This window comes from Paramacrobiotus metropolitanus, unplaced genomic scaffold, assembly GCF_019649055.1.
Source record: "Paramacrobiotus metropolitanus isolate TYO unplaced genomic scaffold, Prichtersi_v1.0 Parri_scaffold0000118, whole genome shotgun sequence".
Lineage (NCBI taxonomy): Eukaryota > Metazoa > Tardigrada > Eutardigrada > Parachela > Macrobiotidae > Paramacrobiotus > Paramacrobiotus metropolitanus.
Window position 1 is genome coordinate 371,822 of NW_026570338.1, and position 26,197 is coordinate 398,018.

At 45.2% G+C, this 26,197-nt stretch overlaps 4 protein-coding genes and 1 pseudogene across 4 annotated transcripts; all 5 read left to right on the forward strand.

The window, feature by feature from the left end:
* Positions 1-1,688: 1,688 nt before the first annotated feature.
* LOC129598254 (protein unc-80-like) lies at positions 1,689-8,802 on the forward strand. The gene is made up of 7 exons (XM_055496076.1): positions 1,689-1,820; positions 2,584-2,894; positions 5,499-6,046; positions 6,641-6,851; positions 7,430-7,631; positions 7,750-7,899; positions 8,294-8,802. Exons 2-7 carry the CDS (start codon positions 2,850-2,852, stop codon positions 8,800-8,802), a joined length of 1,665 nt encoding a protein of 554 aa, XP_055352051.1. The 5' UTR covers positions 1,689-1,820; positions 2,584-2,849.
* Positions 8,707-13,874, forward strand: LOC129598256 (protein unc-80-like; annotated as a pseudogene).
* A 7,422-nt stretch (positions 13,875-21,296) lies between these two features.
* LOC129598264 (adipocyte plasma membrane-associated protein Hemomucin-like) lies at positions 21,297-22,283 on the forward strand. Its single transcript, XM_055496083.1, has 2 exons — positions 21,297-21,465; positions 21,782-22,283. The coding sequence occupies exons 1-2, from the start codon at positions 21,417-21,419 to the stop codon at positions 22,171-22,173; spliced, it is 441 nt and encodes a 146-aa protein (XP_055352058.1). The 5' UTR covers positions 21,297-21,416; the 3' UTR covers positions 22,174-22,283.
* A 1,090-nt stretch (positions 22,284-23,373) lies between these two features.
* On the forward strand, positions 23,374-24,473 carry LOC129598271 (putative uncharacterized protein DDB_G0272516). Its single transcript, XM_055496089.1, has 2 exons — positions 23,374-23,480; positions 23,887-24,473. The coding sequence occupies exons 1-2, from the start codon at positions 23,432-23,434 to the stop codon at positions 24,294-24,296; spliced, it is 459 nt and encodes a 152-aa protein (XP_055352064.1). The 5' UTR covers positions 23,374-23,431; the 3' UTR covers positions 24,297-24,473.
* A 493-nt stretch (positions 24,474-24,966) lies between these two features.
* Positions 24,967-25,865, forward strand: LOC129598257 (rho GTPase-activating protein gacII-like). Its single transcript, XM_055496077.1, has 2 exons — positions 24,967-25,015; positions 25,492-25,865. The coding sequence occupies exons 1-2, from the start codon at positions 24,967-24,969 to the stop codon at positions 25,863-25,865; spliced, it is 423 nt and encodes a 140-aa protein (XP_055352052.1).
* The last annotated feature ends 332 nt before the right edge of the window (positions 25,866-26,197 follow it).

Consider the following 26,197-nt stretch of genomic DNA (forward strand, 5'->3'; position numbering starts at 1 on the left):
AATCCTGGTAATGTCTACAGAACTGCAGAAAGTGTATGGGCCATTTTCAGCATGTTCCTAATGCACTAGAACAGTTATGAAACAAGTTTTGGCAAAAAATCTTTTCGTACTGTTTTCTGGCATGAATTAACGGGATATTCAGATTAACACCGGTTTATGATTAAACTACGGTAAGACGTAATGCGGGAAGACATCCGAGCTTTTTCGCTAAGAGGGTTAATCTGGCAAATAACTGGTTCATTGCTCGTAAAGGTCAAACCCAGCTGTTCTCGCAGGTGTATATAAAACTGTACGCCCACCTTTGACGGCAAAGGCACAACATGCAGCTCACGCATATGCCGCAATTCGCGGACCAAGTTCCCAAATATCTTGGTTGTTTAAATTTCACTGCAATGACGCGAATACAGGTTGCTATTACCATGGCCACGAGTACAGAATTTTAGAAGCAGATGACGTTCTTGTGCTGTTCATGTGATGTAAATTATCTCCAGGTGGACTTAAAAAATATTTTCAAATTTTAGAAATTTGTTTGTTATTTATCGTATGGCATCTCCATTGGCGCAACCTACCACCTCGGTGCGGGTAACAATATTTTGAACTAGTTGAGTTATTTGTTAAAACTCGGTAACTCGGAAATAACTCACGTTAAGTTATAGAGTTAAGTTGTAACTGCCCAGGTCAGGTTACTACCATCATCTCTCTCGCCTGATTAAAAAGAACCTAGCTTAATGTCCCCTTTGTGCACTGCCGCCAAAAATTCACCAAAAAAGCGGTGCAGACGCTACAATGACCTCCTACAGGTGGCGGAGAGCGTAGTAGACTGGCACAGCAACGTTAACTGCAGGCCGAGCAGGGCCATCACGCCGTGTCGCACTGCACGAGACTGCCGAGTTGAACCAACAGATTTGGAACATTTTTTATAAAAAGCAATTCAAGCAATCACCAGCAGAAGTGTTTTGTTTTTCCTTTGTTTACGTGTTTGTATTTTGTGTTTGCTCTTAAATTATAATTCTTATCTGCTGCACTGATAATTCTGCATTACCAATATAACTGTTTTTCCATTACGAGACGAGGCAGTCTGCAACTCTGCATACTTATCGTGAATTATCATTTATCGTCCGATTCCATACTTATAATTTACTAGACATTTGAGTTCCTCGGCAAAACCCTGACGCTGCCTGATCCTCATGCTTATGAGGGCTCGATGCGCAAATGGTTTGCGAGTGTTTACCGGTGTCATGCCATCTTCTAGGCAAATCCTTCCCGCGCATCACCATCACGACGGAGAACAGCCCGTCGCGGGCCTCCGTGATGGAGGAGGACCTGTCCCACGACCGTCTGCGGATGGAGGTGGAACTGGAATCCGGATTGATCGGCCTAACCGGCGACCTGTCGACCCCCGCCGCCACCGCCACCCCGGGCGGTCTGCCCCGCTCCAAGACGGACTCCAACATCGCCTACCCCCTGCCCGAGTACCAGGAGGCCCGCGGCACCTGCAACCTCATCCAGGACGACGGGGAGCTCAACTACCAGGCCCTCATCCGGGCGGTGCTGGTGGCCTTGAACGAGCGACCAAGCCAGCGCATCTGTGATGTGGCCCTCACCCTCATCGACGTCCTCTTGGACCTCCTCCTGGACGTCAAGGGGGAGGGCGAGGGGGAACGGGCGGGAGGGGGCGGGGTGGGGGAGGCGGAGTTGGGGGTGCTGCGGGCGCGCAGTGTCTCCCAGCCGGGGCTGCCGCCGCCCGTAGCGGGCGCACCGCCGCCGGTACTCCTCCATGATGTGGCCACGCATCGTTTGCTCATGTCCTGCATTACCAAGTAAGTCCAGAAATCCCAGAAATGTTTTCTTGATTACTTCTTGTGGGAAAGAAAGTCCAGAAATGTGTTCTTTATTGAAATGTTTTCTTGTTCGTACTTGCTTGAAAGTAAGTCCAGAAATGTTTTCTTGATTACTTCTTGTGGGAATTTTCTTGTTACTAAGTATTATTATTAATTATTTTTTATTTTGTGGAAATTACAAATAAGTCAGATAATCTAGTGAGAGAAACTTCAGTCTTCACTGTAAGTATTATTAGTAAGTAAATATTGTAGTGCACTGGCTCAGGCATATATTGAGCGCACAATAGTAACAATTCACCAGGAAATGTGCAAAGTTTTCAAATTTCAAGTGCTGTGGTTTCATTGCGAAGATTCTTTTTTAAACCTGCCCATTTAATTAAATGAAAACGCACTTTTTGATAAAATTTTATTGGGTATATTGAAGGGCGAAAAAAAAACGATAGACGATTATTCGAACCTGTTTCCCGTCGTTTCCCAAAATAATCAACAAACGAATTCATTGCATATTCCTGTGACAGATTATTTAATTTTGTTAATTTGTGGTCTGCATCATGCAGTTTACCCAGAATTAATTGTTGGACTTTTTACTTTTTTAGAGGTTTTTAAATTATTATGTTTATTAAACTGTTGAAGAAGTATCCAACAATAATGTACAACTGACAATAAAACTTATTGGTTTTTGCGAAATTTGGTTGATGTTATATGTGCCAGCATTGATGGATTTTGTGTGATTTGATTGTAGAATTTTTGTGATAATCGGTTGCGTGCACGGGTGCGGCACGGAGTCGGGGGTGCCGGCGGCCGGCCTGAGCAGCCGCGGCAACCCCAGCGAGTACATGCGGCGGCAGGCCTACGCCAGCTTCCACCGGCTGCAGGCCGTCAACGAGCCGGAAGCCAAGCGCTTCTTCCGCGCCATCCTCACCAAGCAGGAACTGCGCCACATTGTCGCGTTCTGCCACGCCTTCTTCGGCTAGCCGGCGCTGGGGCTCCGTGGCCAGCACCTCGGGGATGACCTCTCACCAGAGTATCCAATCCTTTGCCGACCACGGCCAGGTTTGTTTTTGCTTGCGTGTTTAATCAGTTTAACGTCGACAATAATCAGGAGTTAGGTCGCGATCAGATGCAGTATTACATCTAGATTTTAGAGAGGCGCATTAGATTGAGTTTTGGGAAATCAAGACACAAGTCTGGCGAGTTTAAAACTATGCTCTTAGAGCATCTCAACTTAAACTGCCAAAGTCGCCGGGATCCGGTTGAGCAGACGACTGTTCAGGTTGGAAAGGATGCAAGGTCACCAATCACCTATGAATTATAATAACGATAACCAGAATCGAAAAACATCAGGCCGACTAGTTTGCCGGCGAAATGCATTAGAACATCCCGTACGAACGAAAGAGGAATCCAAACTGAATTTGAATTTAATTTCTTCTGCAACGGTGACAAGTCCCCTTACGCATGCGACAAGATGACAGCAGTACAAAACCTCACAAAAAATCGAAATACATAGGTACATTCACCATTCCATTGTAATAATCAGACATCGTTAACAGTATCAAAAGATAGATAAAAAAAACAAATCGGAACAATTAGTAATAAAGTGAAATTGAAATTGAACTGAAATTGGGTTTAGAAACAGCTTTGCCAACTTTCGATAAATGTGGGGCTATTGTGGACAGTCTGGTCAGGAGTGTAGTCTCAACGTGGCGAACCGCTTAGACACATTCATCCGCTTGCTAAGAATTTTGCCAGTCACGTTACGTGACGTTCGATGGCGAATTTTATTGGTACAGGTTGCTTACTGTACGTTAGAATGGTACCAGTTAAAATGTGATATTTCGTAGTGAAATGGCTTCACAGTGGCGAACTGTCGGATTACGATACGCCATTATACGTATTCACGTAGATATTTTGAGAACTCTAAACAACATGGACATTTTTTCCGGCCGTTAATAACGCTGGGGAGGAAACTAGCGTAGAACTGCAATAAATTCGCTGTTAAGTGCAGTGGTTATTACTTTTCAAAAGAAGATCTACTACCGTAGGGTACGGAAACTGATGACCACTTAATAAGGGTCGGCTCATTGATTCCATTCTCAGCGAAAGCCGGTTTTTATAATAAACAAACTTTTTAGATCATATTACAAAATTACAAGAAACAGCCTCGGCTTCGCCTCCGCGTTTCTTGTGGTCCATGGCCATTTTATTTGAATTTGAATGAATATTTATTAGATTAACATCAGTCTATTCGTCGAAACATGATCGGTACATGCAATAGGGCAAACACGAATTTTCTATGAAAATCAGTTCATGATACCCTCAACCTTGAAAGCATTCCCTTTCGCTGTACATACAGATAATTTTACGATATCCCATACCCGAAAAGAAAGCCGAAATATCAGTCTATAAGGTGTGAAATTCGAAACAGTGATAGTGCACTGGATCACTAGTTCGGTAACTCATCACTTCACTGGCTCTTTTCACTGAAGTTGGTGTGTGCCCAGTGGTGTATGTCCGGTCAGTAGTGGTGGCTCGATTACTTGCTTAGCTAACCGGTTCCGTTCGCCGGACAGTAGTGATAGCTCGGTCACTCATGTACACTGTACAATAACGACAGCTCGGCCACCGGCTCACCTAACGGGCTTTGTACACTGGCAGCAGTGTTAGCTCGATCACACGCTCAACTAACGGACTTTGTACACTGGCAGTAGTGTCAGGCTTCAGCTCGGTCACTCGTATCACCTCCCGGGCTCTGTGCACGGACAGTAGTGGTTGCTCGGTCACTCGTTCCCTAACGGGCTCCGTGCACCGGACAGTAGTGGCAGCCGCCACTGAAAGCTCGGTCACCCGCTCACCTCCCGGGCTTTCTGCGCCGGACAGCAGTGGTAGCTCGGTCAGCCGCTCACCTAACGGGCTTTGTACACTGGACAGTAGTGACAGTTCGGTCACCTGCTCACCGTCCGGGATCTGTGCACGGACAGTAGTGGCAGCTCAGCACTCCTTCACCGAACGGGCTTTTTGCGCCGGACAGCATTGATAGCCCGGTAACCCGCGGTAGTTCTGTCTATCGCTGCTTGTCCGGCACTTGTTTAGAAATTGTCCTCGATGACAACGTTGGATATGTAGTCGTTCTTGTCGCAATAACGCCAACGGTCTGCTAATTAAATTGATCCTGATATTTTAATTAGTGGAACATAACTTTCATTTTTTATCTATATTTTTTTGGTTTACGTGGCAACATTGCCTGGTTAAAAATACCACGATGATAATTGTTATTATAGTAATTTAGTTACATTTTGTGAAGGTAGTCAAAACTCTTCCGCTGTGGCGCTCGAAGCGGGAGAGGTTTTAAAAGAAATGAATACTATCTGGCCGGGTTTTCGACTACGGGCTTTCAGAATATAATATTGGTTTTGGTCAGTCTTTTCTGGTTTGCCGGCTCTGGTGTATCCCATTCGTGGCAATATAGATCTGAATCTTGATAAACTCACGCCTGTACGCATTAGGAACGCGTTATTACGCAGAAGCCTACGACATGATTACCAGAAGCGAATTTTAATTTTTTAAATTCACTTTTAACTTTGTTCGTTATACGGTAAATTCATAACTTTTTTATAAGTTTGTGCCATGAATCATGCGCAAAGGCCGGCGCAGTTGCAGATTATGGAGCTGCAGGCGCAAAGCGGCAGCCAGACGCCAACAACCCCGTCGATGTCGCAGCGGAAGCTGCACATCTTCCGCAAAGGGTCGCACTACGCCGGTCTGAGTCGGATGAGCAAATCGACCATTCTGGAGAAGAATGCCTCGCTGGAGTCCATCAACAAGCTGCGCCACGAGAGCACCACGGAGAGCAAGGAGAAGGAGCGCGCTGAGGCCTCCGCGGGGGGCGGGGCCAAGGCGGAGGAGCTGCACTACTACCCGCGCGAGCTCAGCGCCATGTCGCGCTACCTGAAGCAGCACGTGCTCAGCCTCTTCGCGGCCCCCTTCGGGGCGCTGGCCAAGGGGCTGATGGTGATGGACGAGAAGCAGCTGGAGCGCATGTTCCCCCTCTGCTGGGAACTGCTCTTGGTCGACGACGAGGAAGTGGCTTCAACCACCGCTGTCTTATGCGTCGTGTGCTCAGTCAAGATCAGCAAGTTCGTCACCGATTGTCTGCGGAAAGGGATGAACCACGAAGAGGCCGAGGAGCGGGTGGATTCCATACTCAAGTACGCTGTCTCAATGATAATTTCTGTACATATCACATATATGCGGGCAGCTCGTAATAGTAAGCATTAACCATCGTAGTGAAGTGGTTATTGCCAAGGGCACCTCGTCTGTCGGGAACCAATTATATTCAGACTTATCAAACTATAACAATTCGAAATTTAAATCAGTTTTTAGATTTTTCTATAAGTTTTTATGTGCTTCGATGTTTTTGGCATTCCGGACGTTTCATAACGTCTTTAACATGGATTCGCTTACCGGCACCAAACCCGCGTTAATATTCTTACTTCTCAGTGTTGTGCCACATCAGAAGCTTGACTATCGCTTGTATAAGCTTGTAAAAAACTAGTAAAGCTACTCGTACTACACGTAAGCACTAAGCACTTGTGAAAATCTTTTGGAACAACGCCAAGAATACTGTGGCGTGTACCACATTGCAGAAAAGTTCGCCGTACAAAAATCGTCGAAGCAGGGTCAACTCAGCTGACATAATTTTGTTATAAACTACAATTTTTTTATCCGGCTATGACAATTACTCTAAGAACCGACTGAAATGCAAATATGGGAAATAATTATTTGTCTGTGTTGCCGGTTAGGTTTCAGGCGTTGTGGCGTTACCGTTGCCAAGTGTGGATCCGGCTGGATGACGGCGCGCAGGCCATCATGCGCGTCAGCCACGCCCTCAACATCGACTACACCCTCCCCTCGCCGCTGATCGGCCGGCCCTACGTCGACTGCCCCGACGCGCCCTGGCTGCCGCCCACCTCCATCAAGATCGAGGAAGTGGCCATCAGCCAGGAGGAACAGGTACGCTACAAAGTTTGCTTAGTATTCACATATTTCAGGTTATAACACGTTGAAATAATGCATTAAAGATTCTGGCTGCTTTTTAGCGTTGAAATTTTAATCACTTTAAAATAGTGTTACGCGAAATGCACTTTGTTGTATCGTTTACGTAGGTGGCAGTTGCGGGCTAAACACAAAGTAACAAGTAACAACACGGCAATAGTACTGTTATTCTTGCTATCTTCTGACGGCACCGTAGGTGCTAACGTCTACTCAGTAGATACTGGAATGTGGTAGTGTAGAGGCACCAAGCTAAGCGCGAGATGTCATGCAAGTGCGCTGTAATCAAATTCGATACTTCTATGCATAGTTGTGGTGTTTTTTGCCAGCCAGTTGCTGGTTTTCTACTTACTTCTCAGCGTTTCCCATGAGTTAATTATTTAACCGATACGCCTTAAACGGAGACTAACAGTTAGCTCTTGGAATCTTTTGCACGTGTGACGTGTACGAAGTACTGCTGAAATTTCTTGGGCTTTATGTATTTATTTATGATTCACGTTGACAGCTTGAGCATTCTAACGCGGTTTCGGTTTTGGCAGTCCAAAAACTCCAACACGCTGGTGGCCGCCACCCAGACGCGCCGCAAACAGCTGCAGGAGTCGATGAACAAGGCCCTGCGCGCCCAGGAAGAGCGCAACCAGCGCGAACGCGAACGGGTCAAGGTCAGCATGCTGCCGGTGCTCAAGATGGCCGCCATCGAGCCCGTACCGCACCAAGTGGCCGACGAGCGTGAGGTTGAAGGTGCGCTGATGTTATTTTGTTTATCGTGACACTAATATTTTACTACGATAATTCTAATAACTATTACATTTATTTGCCGATTTATTTGAAATGCGTATACGGGTGTGAACGATTGTAGTGGACGAGAACGGGAAGATCGCTGACACCGGCACGGTGGCCACGCACACCCTCACCTCGCTACCGGTGTTCCCCACGGCGCTGGGCACGGCCATTCTGCAGCTGGTCGATCTGCTGGACGACGTCGGTGTCGACAATTGCGGCATTTTTGGTTAGTCGCTATTTGTATATTATGCTTCGCACAGGGTTTCTGTTAATCCTCGTTTCAGTTGAAGGACGAAGTTTGCGTTCATTCGTACTACAGTTACTGACCGAAGAAAATCTTGCTAACAGTTCTGTGGTAATTAAATTTCTTGAGATTTGTGACTGTTTTTGGCTAGTGTAAAACTGTATTATCGTTTAGCCGGTGCAACCCGAACATTTTTATACGATCGTTTTTTAGCCGTGTGTTATAGTTAATGTAAGATTAAAACCTCACTGGTTCTGAATAGCTGCAGGCTAAGCTGCATGTCGCTACGTCAGCGGAACCCTAACATTTCGTTATCAGAAACCAACTACCAACTGGCTGTGCGGTTACCAGCGTGTGATGTCGGTGATGTGGGCAGATCGTCCCTCGGTCGACGGGATCTCTTTCAAGGAGATCAAGACCATCCTGCGCCGCGAACAGTGCGACGCCCACCTCCTCCTCACCGCCAACGTCCCCGGCGCCAAGAAGGTCATCGTCCACGGCCCCGATCTCACCCAGATCCCTCGCAGATCCCGTCAGCGAGGACACCCAGTTCAGGAACTCTTAACCGAAGCGCTGGATTTCTTCTCCATTTCCACGAACGACGGGAGAATTATATTCTATGTGACCAGCGCACGGGAGGGCGCACCATCCCAGTGGGTACGTGCGAGATGTGTACTTCTTCCGAAGGAGCTACTATCCGCAACTGAACCTGATGCGGTCGCCGGGGACGGAGGGCTTCTCAAGCTGCAGCTGCAGGCCTACCATAATTTGTTTCTGGAGGCACAGAAGGTCTTCCTGGTGCATAGTCTGTTTCTGAGTGCGCAGGAATGCGATGCATGTCAAGTTCCAGGAGTAACCGTTCGGGTCAGAGTATCTGGGGATTGATGTCATGCATAAATACGCCTGGGTTCAGGTAAGATAAGACATCAGTGGTGTTTTTAATAAGGTTTATGATAGAGCGTTAAGAAGTTGTGCTACGAACAACTTCTTAACCGTTAAAGTTGTTCGTAGTATAGTGGCACTGTAAAGTGGCTCTTCGCTATTAGTTGTCACGTTTATCTAGACCAGCTAAAATTAAAATTAATGCTGTAGAAAAGAACTTTTGTATGTATATGTAAATTTTTTTTCTAATAGAACTGAAATTTATTTTTGGTTTATGTTAGAACAAAACTTTAAAACGGTTGCAGCAAGCAATTCAAGAATTTGACTGCGTGCATCATAAAATGCGCCACAGCCGACATTGTGCCGATTTTATAAGTTACATTCCGACAGGTCTGATGTCCCATGCTAGAGTGTCACCTTTGCCGGACATGGGCTGGCTGCTCTGACTCAAAATGAATTAAATTCAGGCGTTTAATTTTTCAATGTTTAAAATATACGAGACATACGTATAGACGAATTACCAATTACGGATATTAACAATTTTTCATATCTCGTTCTTTATTGATGTTCATGTCGCGACATAACAGTCGTAATTTATATCACTACGGCCAAGATTGTGCAATTAAGAATTAAAAAAACAACCGCAATCAGTATTATAATTGACAATTGTGAATGGCTTACTTTGTTAGCCTGGATTTCGTCTTATCATACGGCTGAGAAGTGATTTCGTAGTCTAGTGGCATCGTATCCGAAACGCCTACTCTGGCACGTTGTCACGGCTTGTCTAGTGCCATTTACAGTAAAAATGATGCTTTAACAACCTTTTTTTTAAGAAACACAGAATTTAAAATTGTTGTTGTAATACTGCATTTTGTCTCAATTCTCATTGCAGAAATTATTGAATAAAATCTAAAGATAATTAAAAAGAGCGTTTAACTCAGTACTAAAAAAATTGTCCACGTTACAAGTACAACAGTTTTTCAAAAATACCAAACATGGTTTTGCAGTTGGCCTCCCATCTGCTCTGCAACCTGTCCCGCCCCACCTCGGAGGTACAGCTCTCCTACGCCGACATCCAAATGCTCTTGTCCGTGCTGAACGGCGTCCTAGTGCTCCACTGCCAGGACTCGGCGACCCTGCGCCTGTGTCTGGCGACGTGCATCACCCTGGCACAGAACTTGAAGTACCTGTTCGCCTCTACCGGCTTCCTGCTGATCATGCCCACCGTCCTGCGCATGTACGCCGCCCACCAGACCAACCACCTCCTCATCCACACCCTCGAGTTCGCCTGCAGCCAGTTCTTCCTCCTCCACCGCAACCCCTTCCTCCTCCAGATGTTCGGCTCGGCCGCCGGGTTATTGGAGCTGAGTCAGGCCGATACCGGGATTAAACCGCTGAAACGACAGCATATGAAGAAGATCCTCTTCTCGCTGGGACGCTTTGCCCTGCGGCCGTCCAAGGTCGTCCAGACAGCGTTGATTCATTATCCCCTGGGCAGTCTGGATATTCTGGAAAAGGTACGGGTGTCACGTGACGGTGTTTGTGATGCTTTGCATAGTTTTGGGCAACGCTAAGGCTGCTTTCGGTTTTCTTAAGTCTGAAAATATGGTGTTATCGTAGTGTAATGGCCAGACGCTGGTGTTATCGTTTATTGGTTGGAGCTGAATTTAGTGATGGACACAGTTCGCTTCCACTTTGTGTGATGGCAAAAATAATTTTTCGCAAAACAAGATAGCATTAAGTAGTTAGTTAGTTAGAGGTAAATGGAAAACATCGTTGATTTTAGTTGAATAATTGCATAAGTACTTACTAACATTAAGACTGACCATGGCTGTTTCGCTGATATATGTATATTTTCAAATTTCCAAGAAAGGCCTGCAAATTTACGTACAAAATATATGAATTGTGCGCATACGGCCAAAATTCATTTACGTATATTGTGATCCTCATTGCCACCATTTTCCTGTTTCAAGATTGCAGGAAGCAGTGTGAATAGTCAGTATTTGTATTTCAGTAATACTGTCGAAAAACTGGAGTGTACGAAACAAACTATCGTAGTGTTGTCGTAGTGTAATGGCGTTAGGCTCAGACTATAATGGCTTTCGAGTGCTTGAATTGAATAATTATTTCTACGGAACCTACAAATTCGATAGAAAAATAGTTTTTCCCACAATACTTTGGTGTTGATTTAATGTAAATAGGTAACTATCGTTAAATAAGTACCAATTAATAGTGACACACTTATTAACGGTAAGACAGACCATGAATATCAAGTTTATGGATACTAATTTTTCAAGCCAGCCAGCAAATTTATACGGGATTGTGCGAATTCGGTCGAAACTCGTTTACGCGTACGTACGTATATTGCTGAGATCCAAACTGGTACCTTTTTTGTTTCAAGAATGCAGACAACTATGGTAAACCGTAATACTCGTTTTTCGCCATTACGGTCACGAAACTACGCATGATCGAAACCAATTTATAACGTATTGCCCGTAGGTGGACGGGAAGAAGCCGCCAGCCGTTGGACTTTGCTACCAGACCGATATGGGCAACCTCACCGCGCAGAACATCCTGACCTCGGCGGTATCGAGCTGCATCGCCGTGATCGCCTTCGACAGCGCGGCGAGTTCGCGGGGACGTAGATGCGGCGGACGCTGCTCAACGAGGAGGTGTGGTACGATGAGAAGCCGGCGGATAGGGGCATAGTGCCCGTACTGCCAAGGACGAACTGCAGAAGATCATCTCACTGGCTGGCAGCTTGAAGTCGTTAATATTCTCCTGCGAATCCCTGACCCGCCCCTTGCCGTGCCGGTCCGCTCCCCTGCCGCCCCGGAGGGACGCTCCGTGGTCATGGCGTCGCCGTCGCATGTCGGTCGCGATCACGACGTGGAGGCCAACCGGTACGATTAACCATAAGGACAAAATTTTAAGCCTTTCGGCGTTGAATGAGTACTACCTATAATAATTATGTATACCGCTTCTCTAAAGACTTTATTTGTTACTTACTTTTTAGCATAGTTGGTTGTCGGCCGAATTAGCTAGATTTGTGTTCTGGTGTTGTCCTCGATTTTATGTTTGGTAATGAAAGGTTAATTTGCGCGAAGTTGTCGTAGTACACTGGCTACTAATGTTGATAATGCGGATGCTGTAGGTGTTGCAAATACTTCTGGAATCTCTAAAGAACATCGGTTAACGTAGCACATGATACTTTTTTATCTTTTAACTACAGCTTTCGATATCGATTTGGTATGACAAGTTTGTTGTTCTGCTTTAGACCGAAGATCATCACGATCCACGAGCCGCCGGAACCGACCAACCAGCAAGCCGAGTTCAGTTACCCGCGCAACCACCTGCTGGCCATCGTTGCCCACTTTTGACCACAGCCAGCATCCGCCACCTGAGCAAATTCCTCGGCGATCTGGCCACCCGTCCGCCCGAACTCTTAGACGCCAAGAGCCACGACTGGCGTACAATGACTAAATGGTCGGCAGCCCCATACCCAGCATTCTGTACGCAAGCGGTGCAGTGCACTTGTACGAAACGGATATTTGAACTCAGTCGCAGTGCACTGCGCTGCATTCGTACTGAATGTGGAGATGTTGGCATGCGACCATTTTGTCCTGTATGTGGCGCACACCCCCGCTGAAAGTGGCGCCGTATGATAAGGAGGTGATGGCTTGTGAAGGTCTGAGCACTACATGCTGGACATCCTGCCCACCGTCGATTTCTCCATCGAAGCCATGATTTCGCTCTGAGGACGTAGCGATGCCTGCAAGGGGTGTAAGGGCGGGCGCTCCGCCCTCCTGAGTAGCTATTCGCTGTTTCTGGGGATTTCCACCCGCACATTGCTGTGTTGTTTGACGGATCTGCAGCACAGTTGCACTGGCTGCAGAATCCTTCCTTGTTAGTCTGGTGTTGCTGCGCCACGGTGCGCATTAGATTCGGCAATAAAGCCTCATCCGGGTTCACCGCTGTTCGCTGTCGAGGATACGCGTGGCGCCCATACGGCCCCGCGTTATAGCAAATTACATAAAAATTTCGTAAACTGTTAAATAAATTGTTGTTAGATTAAATGGGACTTCGCTCTCCAAGTCTTTCTAATTGTGTAACACGGATGCCGCGATCAAATGCCTAACTTTCGTAATTATTAGAGTAAATTCTCAATAAAATTCATTTAAATTCCTCTGAAATCATTTCTAATTGTGTGAACAGGAACGCGGCGGCCAAGATCATCCAGGGCCTGTCGCGCACCTTATGCACCAACAACCTGATGGCGCTGATGCCACAGTTGCGCGCCATCACGGGCACCTGCATCCACCTGACCCTGGGAGGCCGCCTCGGGCGACACCGTCCTGGCCTCGCCCATCCCCGCCGGCACCATCTCCACCCTCCCGCCCCTCGTCACCGTCCCTTCCGTCTTCCGCGACGCCACCATCGACCTCACCGCCATCTACCTCCAAGCCGGCCGCGAATACTGCAACCTCGAGCAACTCTGCGCGCAGTTCAGCGACCGCTTCCTGCGCCTGGTCGTCTGCTTCCTCTTCCCCTTCGTCCTGCGCGTAGGGAGCGAGAGCACCGATCTCCCACCCATGCGCATCGAGGACCTGCGCTACATCGTCCGCACCCTCGTGTCACTACTGCACCCGCCCGTGTCCAAGCAGTTAACTTCGAAACAGCTGGCGGTCAACCAGCACATCGTCCGCACCAACAGCAACATGTCCAACCCGCCCAGCATCGTTCCTTCATCACAACAGGTGAGTCGGTTACCAGAGCGGAAGCGGAGTACTTTGACGCGGCAGAAAGCGCAGCATGGAGAACATACTGGGCCGCATCACCATCATGCGTCCATGCGGAAGGTCAACAGCTCGGAAGTCCCCGAAGCAATGGAGATGGTGCAGCTGACGCGGCCGCCGCGCGAGGATAACGTCGTTCCCAATAACGTCAACAGTAAGGTCATTACGGTGTCGGTGGTGCACACGGCGCGTCCGCCGTCCATTAAAGCCAACGTCCCGATGCGGACGCACAGTGTGGAATCACTAAACGACGACGAAGAAATTTCCCCGCTGAAATGATAGCCGGAATTTTGAGCTCCATGATTCCCTTTAAAAATTAATCGGAATCTTATTGGAATAAAATTTCACGAAAATCTACCATAGTAGAAATTTGACTGGTGATTTATTGGAAAATTATTTTGGAATTTTGACGCGGTCCATTTCCGGTGCGCCGTTGTTGATACAATGGACCACCGGTGACCTTTCGTTCCACAACTGGTGATTTGAAACCCGATGCATTCTGTTGGCATGTGTTGCCAAGAAATGATTTTCGGAACTTTGAAGCTCCGTTGGGCTTTTCTTCTCTGCGCTGTCTCTTCTTCTCTCAATTGAACTCTGCTCCAGATTTTGTCGCTTACTGACACTCACACCTTCATCTTTGATTCGTGCTCGTTTTTGTCTTTTCATGGTTTTCTGTGTTTACTTCTGAACGCCGGTGTCGGCGATGTACCGGTTGCCGCTGTTTTCCCCGTACAATAGATTGGTCTTTATGGACTGGCTGATAAGTGTCTGCTCAGTCGGGCTACTTCTCCACTGGAGAAAAAATGGGTTAACCAATTAAGCAATTTAACACCTCGGCCGGCGGTTCGTGTACTTAACCTTGTACCGTCCTTCCAGTTTCCACCGTGTTTTGCTATGTTGACGCTCGCCACTTACTTACACTGAGTACAGAGTACAACATTCTTATGACAACTGGACTGTCCCAAAACAAAATTACTGCTAACACTGTGTAAAAAAACCGATGCTCTTGAAGTATGTGAACTGAAACTGCTTATTCAGCGCTTCCGGGAGGCGAACGACTGTTCAGGTGGAAAAAGATGCGAGGTCACGAGGCCGCTGTGATATTGATTACCAGAAGTGAGAAACACCAGTTCACTGTGCGGCCACATCTGAGGCCTTAATTGCAGAACGTCCCGTACGAAAGGAGAAAAACCCCAAACTAAAAATCACGTTTAGAAACAGAATGGGCAACTGCCGATAAATTTGCACAATAGTCATGCTGCGCTCTTGGTATGCTGGTCAGAAGAGAAAGCCACAACATGACTAACCGCTCAGACAACATTCATCCGCTTTAATACACTGTGTCGCCGGGTAGATTCCAACCTGGTCGGCGTTTAATACCATTACCAAATACCAAGCATGGAAGACGGCGCGCAGGCCATTATGCAGGTGGGTTACCTCGCCAGGAGGAGCAACTGAACTGATAAACTAATCTGCAAAACGCAGCATCACGATTGCGATGCGCAGTGTCCAAATGTTTGGTTTCATTAGCCAAGCCCGAGTATACTAGTCTACTGTAACGTGCTCGTAGATTGCTGCAGAGCCCGCAATGGTGAGGCAGTTGTTAACACGTATGGTCAGCAGAGGCCAACATTTGCCCTGCGGCGCTTCATAGATGTACGGATACTGTCGTCTTCCGCTTGACTACAGATACACATAACATGCAAGTTTAAATCGATCATCTACCAGTAGAGTCTTCAGTCTATTGCACTCCGCAGCTATGTTCTGTATGTACACTGTTCAGCAACTACCATACATTATTATATAATTACAGTATGAAGTTCCCTACGCTGATTTAGCAGCGCAGTGAACCTGACAGACTTAATAATCATTATAATTCTTTTTGCAATTCGGTGATAGTAATAATGATTGTTTTTAAAAAAAATCGTTCGTTATTAAATCTCATGTTTGAAATTCACAAGGCGATTAGAAGTTGGATGATTGCTGCTTTTTATGCTGGCGCGCCAGTAATTCTCATTACGTAAGTCTGTCAGGGTTCTTACAATATATCTTTCACTTTCACTAAGTGTTAAGAAAGAAATATTAATTATTTACAGTTATGCCCCACATATATAACGGCTGTGGCCTGTAGTAGGCCACTGCGTATTGTGGACCGTGGTTACGGCTTTTGCGCCCTTTCTCCAGATTTTTAGAAATAATTCACACCGAAGAGGCAATGATATTCTATACATTTTTAAGCTTCAGTGCGTATCACTCTTAGTCGGTTCCTTAGAATTTAAACGCATTTAAGTCGTATTAAAGCTGTCCGATTTTTTATAACATTTTCCTCCAAACACCAGAAAACTCAGGCCCCAGCTGCATGCCATTTGGACGCGGTGTGCATGCCTTTTGGACGTCGGAGTTTTTATTAAAATCGTTAACTGGACGTATCTACAGATAAATGACCCGTTTTAAACTAATACTGTTCTGTATTTTCTCAGAGGCTTCAGAATAAAATGGTTCAGACGTCAACGCCTCCGTATGAGCGGCTCCTGTTTGATGCGCAGCAAATGAGCTATCAGAATACTGTCGTCGTTCAAAATGCTGGCGACGATGCGTACTGGCTGGGAAATATTCAGAATATTATCTCCGGGAGACTACGCCCTCATCCATTTCGGATCCATCCAGGTCAAACCAAGCTGGATCCATGCGAGCCGCGAGTGGCCCTTGCCCTTCATCAAGGACCCTGACGAACACGCTTTTCTTCTCGACATGCCGGTATTTGCAGCCCTCCGCGACGAAAACGACGGACCATTTCGCTTCCGTCCGGCCGTTATAACAAATCTGGTTACGGCATGCCAATCCTGCCAGATTATTTACGTTAAAACGGAGATTGGCAAAACGGACAGCGTTTCACTCAAGGCTCGCGAGGAACTGGTGGACAAATGCCAAATCGTAGTCCAGCTTCCGGTCAGCGAGCAACCACTGCTGTGCCGCGTCGACGGGCTGATGTACCGGAAACTCTTCATTCCCTTTGACAAAGCGCAATATATTTTTAGCGACGCCTCCGATCGATCGAGGGTCATCAAGCATTTTCGCGATACGATGAAACGCGATGCGCGACTGTTCGCTTTATCGGATTGCTGTCGATTCCATCTTCGAATTCAACGCGATGGATGCATGTTCGTGGTCATCAGTTTATCGGCAGATTTCGAGACGGCGCAGTGGATGGCTACATCACTGTCGCAAATGCTGCTGACCCATCTAGACACCCAAGCTGACCTGCCGCCGTTTTTCAAAACCGATCTTAGCGACAATAAAGAGCTCTTCTATGAATCCGGTAATTTAGTTTCGGAACACAACATCATGTTGCCAATTTAGTATTCGTTGACAGAACAGCACAGTATAAAACAGTATTTACGTGCCGGTTTGCTTTCAACGAAATTCCGGGAGTGGTACCTGGCCTGAACTGGTTTCTGTAAAAAAGAAACAACGAACTATATCTGGTAGTTTATATAGCATTCTAGGAGTATTTATAAAGACTTTCATAAAATACTGGTATATACTGTATAATTATGGATCCCATTGTTACCTACCTACTGTAATATACATAATAACTTATGCTGCATTACGCACTGACTTCTACTGGTCTCAATAATAATGTCATTCTCTTCTTGCAGACCTAAAAACGGACCGGCTGAACGAAGGCGCCTCTTTTAATAATCTTCCGCCCATCCTTTTGAGTGAAATCTTTTCTTTTTTAGATCTGCATTTATGTGCAAAGATTAAAAGGTAAAGAGCTTCGCAACCGCCTTCACTGCGTAGTGCGCATCTAGCTTGGCACATCCAACCAGATTTAAAAGGACAGCAACCGTACTTTATAGTGTATGTAGTGTTAGATTTTTAAGTCAAGGCTTATACGGTGACACGAATGTAGGACTCTTCTTTCATATAATAATGCATACGTTCGTAGCGGCGAAGATCGAGCACTGGTTACTAACGCAGCGTTTGTTTTATTGACATTAATTTGTGACTTCATGTTATCACAGAGTGTGTGCTTTGTGGCAGCAACTCCTAAGCACTCGTCGCGCAACCGAGGACATCGAAGTCTGTTTGGAAACATGTACCAAAGAAACGAAATCCGATAACTTCAACTGCTTCAAAGGAGCGTCTCTTCTGAACCGTACCGTCTGCTCAACGACAAAGAGCCTGACTATACTGAAACCTTTCGCAAACAAATACTTTTGTGTGATTTGTTGGAAGCCATGCAGATCCAGTTGCCTACATTAATTTTTAAAGATTATTCTATTACCCACCCCGGTAACCCATATGGATATCCTTGGTTGTCAAACCCTGAGGACAAAACGTTTTACGCGAACCATGGTGCAACAATATGGTTATTTTTTTACCAGAACAGCAGGCAACGCATCATGTTGCACAACTGGAAACTGAAGAACATTTTTGGACCGGCCCTGTATCAGATATTTTTTAATCCTTATGTAACGAAGCTCAAACTTCTGCCGGCGGATGAAGTTAAGTGGTTGAAAGCTGTCACCCCCGAGTCGAGGTTCGACGTGCTGGAGATTGATAAAATCCAAATCACCATTCCGAAGCTGGTTTTTGACTGCAGCCAAAATTTTGAGAGTGTGGCCAGCAAATACATGGGCGTTGGACAATAATTTCCCACCGGTTGCGGACGAAGTTTACGCAACGGTCAAGGCTGTCCATGCACGATGGGTGCAGACACTCGCTTACCCGCACGAATGGGAAAGTATTCGGGCATGTCTAACAGTGTACGTTTATTTTCAGATTGCAGGGTGATTAATTTCGGTGTGCTTAATCCAGCTTTGAAACAGCACAACAAAAATATCTGCGTCAGTATTAACAGTGCAGGAAATGGTATTGTTTCTTCACAGGTTTAGCGGATTTCACGAAGACGGACAACGAGATCATGGAAAGAGTTGATCTTAGACTTCTGACGTGGACAAGCTGAGCAGAATGGCTCTGCTTGGATTCAACGAGATGTTTCACGTGTGATAGCTGTGCTGTAGTATAAATAGCATTGCGTAGTGTTTTCACAAAAAGAGTCAAACGACCACGCTCTAAAGCCGTCAGCCGTTTTCGTAGTGAAAAGTAGTGACAACGGCCTTGTGTAGGGTAATGTAGCGGCATTAGCATTCGCCTAAATCAGCTGTTCGAAACCAAACTTTTGTTACTGGATGCTGACAGTGAAGGGAACAATTTTAATTAAATCTTAATTACAGTACAGTTGAGTTAACGATGTGATTGAATTTCCTTAGAGTGTATCATTTCGTATTAAGAATTATCACGATATAGTGTAGTGATCATTAAGAGATAATTCTTACGATGTAAAGGAATTCTGATGATGTAACAGCGAGGTCATCCGGTGTCAGGCGAAGTACCTGCCTACTTTGAAGCCAACGTTCTGCTATAGATACACAATCTGATGTTTCTAAAGCGCAGATGGAGAGATGTCTCTGCTGAAGCACGAGTAAATATCAATTTGTATAGACTCGTAACACTTTCTTTAATTAATTTGGCGTTACTGGAATTTAACTGGACAGCCGATTATAATTATTGACGCGCTCTATTCCCGGTGTACCGTTTGTATAACGGGAGTATCCCGGACCTTCGTTCCGCATTCCGCAACTAGTGATTTTTATTCATTTAGATTCATGCATTCCTTTTTTTCTCGACGCCGGTTAATCGGTGGTGTGTCGGTTGCCATTTTTTTCGATATACGTGCAGCGTATACTGGTCTTTATTGATCGGCCGAGATGTGTGTTTGCTCCAGCGAATACTTCTCGACAGGAAAAGGGAGAGTAAGACAATTAAATAATTAATCATCGCCTCGGCTTGCGGCTCATTCAACCAGGAAATATGGTAACCACAGGCTCGCAGATCAGAGAGAGAGAGAAAATCCCTGATTTGTGGGCGGTTTAGTTCCGCGTTATTTGCGCTCATGAGGATGACGGACAGGAGTGGTGTAATTAAATATTGACGCACTGTAAAGCGGCAGATTCAACGCCGCTTCCGTATCTACAATTTAAGCCGTTCTTTTACAAATCCTCGACGCACTTCCTGTGTTTCTTATCCATAATTCGCCGCCGAGTTTTTCTCCAGTTAATGTAATAAAAAATATTATCATACCGGCACCTTTGCTTGATAACTTTCCCGGAAGCTGTGGTATTTGATTATCTCCCGAAATACAGTAATTCCATGAAGATGGCGAATTACGATTTGATTTGTATTTGCGGGTAATTTGTTTCCTAAGCTGTTGTCAACCTATCCTGAGTAATCCGCGCGCCCGGCTTTCCCCTATTCTCCAGCAACTGCAGACGCACACCGGCTACGCCGCCGCCCCGGCGGATGCGGGCTACAGTGACCTTTTAGTGGAGAACGACGGAGAAGTGCCCTTTCTGGCGCCACATCTGGATGCCGAACCGGCGCGTTATCTGCAGGAGATGCAGCGGAAACGCGCCGAGGCCAGGCGGCTCGATTTCCGCACACAGGGATGGTAATACACCGCGGACCATCTTTGTATCATCGTCCCGCTGTACAAAATAATCATGGGATTTTTTAAAAATTTATACCGGACCAGTGCTTTTCGATAACACACTTCAATGCTCGAAAATAATCAATTTGTTTAATAATACAAAATGTGCTTATATGCACTGGGTTGGCATTATACGAGCAGCGAAGGATAGTTTACGTTTTTTTATAATTATTATCATATTACATAAAGCAAAGCGTACCTTGCGCCTCATTGTAGCATCTCTGGATTTGACTGGCGTTTTGTGAAAGGATTTTTCAAACCGATTTGACAATCCTTTATATACGGTACATATTGGTTTTTCTGCAGAAGATATACGAGTATATGTGACCTTTGTTATAATACCTATCCAAATACATGCCGCAATTTTGCCGTCTCTTCTGATCAAATAAACGATGTTATACTAGATTGATTAAAGTGATGTTATTCATGTGTTTTATGGCGACGCAATATCGATGGTCGCTCTTGTTAATTTCTTTTTTAATGTGTCTTCGCGCGGTAGCGTGCTTGCTTTTTGGCATCGTTGCTAGCTTTTTCGATGGGATAAAGTTTGTATTAAAAATTCTCCCTCGATTAAACGGCGTCTGTTTTAGAGTACACCAAACTGCCAAATGGACGGGCAAAATAACTGAACGATTTCGATACGATATATCTGTACATACAGAAATACATCGCGTTGCATGTATAATTATATACGCACAATCAGCTTACGTAAACTGTCAATAGACACCAGATTAATGAGAATCCGAATGATTCTACAAAATGCAACTAGATAACGTCTAGAGCAGCTTATATGTTGAGTTATTAAGAATCATTTGCATTGTAAATCACAAAAGTATCGCACGTTATAATATTGTAAATATCCGGTTATAATACACAAATGATTATGTATGGAGCAAAACAGGTCCGCGTTGAATATGTTTATGGAAATGTGCTCTAGTTTCACTACCGTGTTTATTACGAGAGAAGAACAATTACATAGAACCAGGTGACTAAAGGGTACGTGTTCCGTGAAACTGCAGTGTTTCTCCTCGGCGCAGCATGCATTCCAAATGCCTGGGCGAACATTGCACAGCGCCAACTAGAAACCGGCTCGGAAAGGTCCCACTGCGAATGGCGGGATTACAAAAGTATAAAAGCGGGCATGGAGCGTGATCACGGCACACGTTGCTGACGGCTGCTCTCCTTGGTGTCTTGTTGCTACAGTATTAACTGTATAATCAGTTTATTGTTGTTGTAATTATTAGTAAATCTATAATAAAGTTACCATGAAACTGTATCTTGTCCTGCTAGCGTTGGCCATGGTTTTATTGCGCGGTATGTACGAGTACTTATCACCCTATTTGCAATGCCCTGAATAAGTTTACATTAACTCTATTAGTAATTTATTTTAATTCTAATTTTGATTGGATGACAAATTAGTAATTACTCTAAATTGCAGTTATAATTATTCAAGAATTTATGCACCATTGCTTGATCAATATTACATAACTCCATTGTATTATACTGTTGATTGCTATATAGTCATCATGTAACGTTTCACAAATTCAGTTTGTTTCAGCACCACAATGTATACAATATACACGTATGTTTTCAATAAACTGTAATTCCGATTAAATTAATGTCATTATAGAGACACCACGATGCTCGGCAGCCGTTGCCGCATCCGGTAAAGCGGCCACATCATCCAGCGATGAGGAAGTGGAGGACGACGACACCGAACAGTCAGCAGCGCCGGCGCCCGCCCCAGCCCCGGCCCCCTCCGCCGGCAAGAAGCCCAGCGCGGACGGCGGCGACGACGATGACAGCGGCGGCTATGGACCGGTAAAGAAGACCCCGGCGCCCACCACGACCACCACTACAACGACAACCACCACGACGACGACCACCACCAAGAAGCCCTCCACGCCCAAGAAGCAGCGCCCGCCCGGCTACGATCTCATCAACACCGAGGTCACCGAAAGCACCTTTAAGCTGACGCGGCCGCCGGCTAAACGCGGCCGGACCGTCTTTGACAGGAGATAAAGGCCACACTGGTGCATTAGTATTACTGTATCGTACCGTGCTATCATTTGCCGTTAGACAGTTTTACATGGCATAAGAACTTTGACCGTCGTAAAGAATTGAATTCGCCTTCAGTGTAATAAAGAACCGGAAGGAAAGGAAAAATGAATTGAATAACTTAAAAAACTTGAGATTCGTCGTTTTATTTAATCCACATTTCTAATCACTTTCGTAAAACTCACGGTGTTCGTTATTTACCCATACTTTTTGCACATTTAGTGCTTCTGGATATTTTCGTAAAATTGTAAGTGTCCATTTCACTGGCTTAGTGTTAGTCGAATTATACAAAAAGAAATAAAACTATTTTTTGCCGCATTAAACTAATTCAGTTGATGCTCTGGTGTGAAACCGGTGATAGTATCCCTCGTACAGTACATTACTAAATTATACAGAATAATGCGGATGTCGTATTATTTGCATGCTTAATTGGTAAATTTGTCAATAATAAAATTCGCTATGAATTTACTATGAAATGGCAGTCTTGATCTTATATAATCACCACCGTCTGCTTGATCGTTCTACGTATAAGTGGCATGAAGGGCCTTCCGGCGCTCAGACATTACTCGTTAAATTAACACGTCTGAATGGCACTGCATTAATGTTTAAGAGAAAATAATTATCTGAACCGCAGCCAGAAAAAAAGCGCTCTATATTCATACAGCGGTTGATTCATATTTTGACACGGCCGTTCAACGCCAGCCAACCGGCATTCGTTCGACCTGGATACACGTAACATTTCCAGGTCAAGTTCCCGCTTTGATGCAGCGTATACTGTGCAGTTTTATACACGGTTATTTAACGCTTTATACAGCGTACATATATATTAGTACGCATACAGTAATTGCGGCAATTATCATCACAATACGGAAACTGCTCAGACTAGAAGCCGCACTACTGTCTACCGTAGTACATACAACACTGCACTTCCGCAGTCTATTGTACAATTATTCACAAAAACACAAATCAGGAAATAGAATTTAGAAAACGGGGAAACGGAGAAATTTGCGGGAAAGGCAGACAAGCAAACAATTCATGTAAGAAGTTGGCCAACGGAGAATCCAAACGGCCAACCCGGCAAATGCCGGCAGACAAAAATCAGTGAAACCTGTCATGGGTATATAAAAAATGGTTACTGAAAATCCGCAGAAATCGACAAATTATTTCCCTTTCATTCTATTTGCTTTCTCCATTCTCCGTAGTCCGATACCAAAGCACAACCATGAAGATCTATTTGGCACTTTTTGCTCTGTTCCTCTTCTTTTTATACGGTAAGCAGCGAGAATAAATTTGGCCAGTGCTTCGAACAGAAGGTACAGACGCATAAGTAAAGTGTAATTAAAACATTTTAAGCAAGTGCTAATTTTATAACAATTATTAAACGAAAAATTAAATAAGGTAATTAAATTGCTACTATTTATACCAACTTTTTGCAAGAGCAGTCCTGAGTACTATGTAATTTAACAATTTTCCGAGTCTTAGCAAAATGCAACGGTTATTTTTCCAACCATAATCTTAGCACACGCTGTTTCCTATACGACGAGCATGGATGATATATATAATTGTTACAGTTTTGCAAAAAGGTGGATTCTATTAATTTCGTATGGAAATGTGTAATTGATCTCAAGAACAAGAACGGTTGTTTAGTAAAGAACAATATTTATGTGTTATTTGCAGAAGTTCCTAGTGCCTCCTCGGCCAAATTAAACCCCCGCACCGCCAACCGTCACCCGCACCCAGCTCGCCCGGTCCGTCAAGCCAAGCCTGCCGCGGCGGACGATGAGGACGCCGGTGATGATGAGGAGGAAGCGGACCAGCCGGCCGCTAAACCGGTGTCGTCCAAGTCATCGGCCAAGGCCTCCGGAGCCTCGGTGAAAGTCAGTGGCAAGGCCAGCGCGTCGTCCAGCAGCAGCGATGACGACGGTGCGTCCGGTTACGCAAAACCCACGAAACCAACTACCACCACGACCACCACCACCACGACGAAGAAACGACGCCCGGGCTACGAACTGGAGAACACCGGGGTCACCGAGGCTATCTTCCGGCCTAAGGTGCCCAAGGGACGTACCGCCTTCGACCGGAAGTAAAGAATGAATGAAATATTGTGTTATAACGTTCCTAAATAACCGAACGGAAAATTGTTGATGAATGTGTGTTAAATTGTTAACGTTCCTATACGACAGTTGTTACGTTGATCTTGTTAACGGCCACTTGTCCGTTCAGCAGAAAAAGCGCTATGTACCGATCGTTAAGTGTTTAACGAAGAGAAGCAAAAGAATTTTATGCACATGTACTGGATACGTTAATATTCATGCACGCTTACACAATTCTTTGCCGGTAATCACGCATTACACAATCTCTTGTGTATACACTGCATTAACCGTAGTTGTCGTTGTACGCATAGCAAGGAAGTAAGGGCTGTCGTTACACGGTGCTTATGCTCTTTTGAAAGCGTTTTACACGCTGGACACCCACACTTCCGCGGACCTCTCACAGTGCGCATGCATACAGAGAAAAAGAAGGAAATATAATTATAATAACTGTGCACTTAACTAAGCTTTATTAAAATAAGCGGTAATAACGATTTGGCCAGTGGTTTATCCAGAAACTATATTACTTTTTGCCAGCATATAATGAGGTGCGAGAATCTAAGGTATATATAAGGTTAAGCCGCGACGTTTAGATATCAGATTAAGCATTTCTGCTCTCTTGTGATTTCTTCTAAAGTTCCTTCCGCTCAACCCTCAACCGCCAACCATGAAGGTGTACCTGGCTCTCTTGGCTCTTGCCCTTTGCGTTTTATACGGTAGGTTCTACATAATAACCGAGCGAAGCAATCTCCTGCCATATACCGGCATAGAAAAATTCACAACACATTTGTGTAATTTTATCGACACATTTTTATTATTTTTTCTAATATTTTTATAGATGTGACTGACTTTTATTTACAGCAGCCTACCGAGTAAATTGATTTTCTATTCTCACCTGGTATTTTTTGTTAATATGATTATTATTACTATCTGTTAATATTTCATGGAAGTTTTATTACTGTTATCGTATTTTATTGGGTGGCACAAATGAACATTGGTTAAACGCTAAATCAAGCAGTCCCAGTGCATTATTTCAACACATAATATACTTCATCCAGCCTCCTCCCGATGCAGAAGGTTTCCTGAACGCATGCAGCATTACTGTCATTATTCATTCTTATATTTTATTGTAACTATTTGTAATCTGTTGCTTGTTTTACAGATGCCCGATTACATCCGCTGCTAAACTGAGCTGCGCGCTACGCTCGTCAAGCCAAACCCGCCGACGACGAGGACGCCGGTGAGGACGAGCCGGACGACGCGGCCGCCTCCAAGCCGGCCTCCGCCAAGGGCTCCGCGTCCGCCTCGGGATCGGCCTCCTCTTCCGGGTCATCCAGCAGTTCTTCGTCGTCGTCCTCCGGTGGCGATGATGACAGCGCCTCCGGCTACGGACCCAAACCCACCAAACCGACCACCACAACAACGACCACAACGACGACCACCACCACGACGCAGAAGCCGTCCACGAAACGACCCCGCCCCGGCTACGAGCTGATCAACACCGGTGTCACGGAGGCCATCTTCCGGCCCAAGCCGCGCGGCCGCACCGCCTTCGACCGGAAGTGAACGTAGTCGCGATCCATCGTTGTTGGCGTTTGTTAAAGATGTGCTTATTTCTTTATGGGATATAGAAAATTGGTTGGATTATGTAACAAATGGTATTATCAATCGCTGCGCTCAAATTAATTAAAACGGAATTAAATTCTCCGATGTGCCGAAACGGGCAGCGTAATTTATTTGAAACGTAATCGATGCCAAAATATCTTATTAGTACTATTAGTATTTATTTTGGGATTGCTAGAAAATAATCTAAATTTTTGATACGAGATGTGTAATTACAAAATGTAATATTTCGCCTAATCATTCTGTATATGTTAATCAGTTAATTTTATTTCTCA

Excerpts from the sequence above, each read along its gene's own strand:
- LOC129598257 (XM_055496077.1), top strand. The coding sequence starts at position 24,967 with ATGAAGGTGTACCTGGCTCTCTTGGCTCTTGCCCTTTGCGTTTTATAC. Across the intron at positions 25,016-25,491 it reads TGCCCTTTGCGTTTTATACG|CTGCGCGCTACGCTCGTCAA; the intron begins GTAGGTTCTACA and ends TGCTAAACTGAG.
- LOC129598254 (XM_055496076.1), top strand. The coding sequence starts at position 2,850 with ATGACCTCTCACCAGAGTATCCAATCCTTTGCCGACCACGGCCAG. Across the intron at positions 6,047-6,640 it reads CGGGTGGATTCCATACTCAA|GTTTCAGGCGTTGTGGCGTT; the intron begins GTACGCTGTCTC and ends GTTGCCGGTTAG. Across the intron at positions 7,900-8,293 it reads CGACAATTGCGGCATTTTTG|ATCGTCCCTCGGTCGACGGG; the intron begins GTTAGTCGCTAT and ends TGATGTGGGCAG.
- LOC129598264 (XM_055496083.1), top strand. The coding sequence starts at position 21,417 with ATGAAACTGTATCTTGTCCTGCTAGCGTTGGCCATGGTTTTATTGCGC. Across the intron at positions 21,466-21,781 it reads GGCCATGGTTTTATTGCGCG|AGACACCACGATGCTCGGCA; the intron begins GTATGTACGAGT and ends ATGTCATTATAG.
- LOC129598271 (XM_055496089.1), top strand. The coding sequence starts at position 23,432 with ATGAAGATCTATTTGGCACTTTTTGCTCTGTTCCTCTTCTTTTTATAC. Across the intron at positions 23,481-23,886 it reads GTTCCTCTTCTTTTTATACG|AAGTTCCTAGTGCCTCCTCG; the intron begins GTAAGCAGCGAG and ends TGTTATTTGCAG.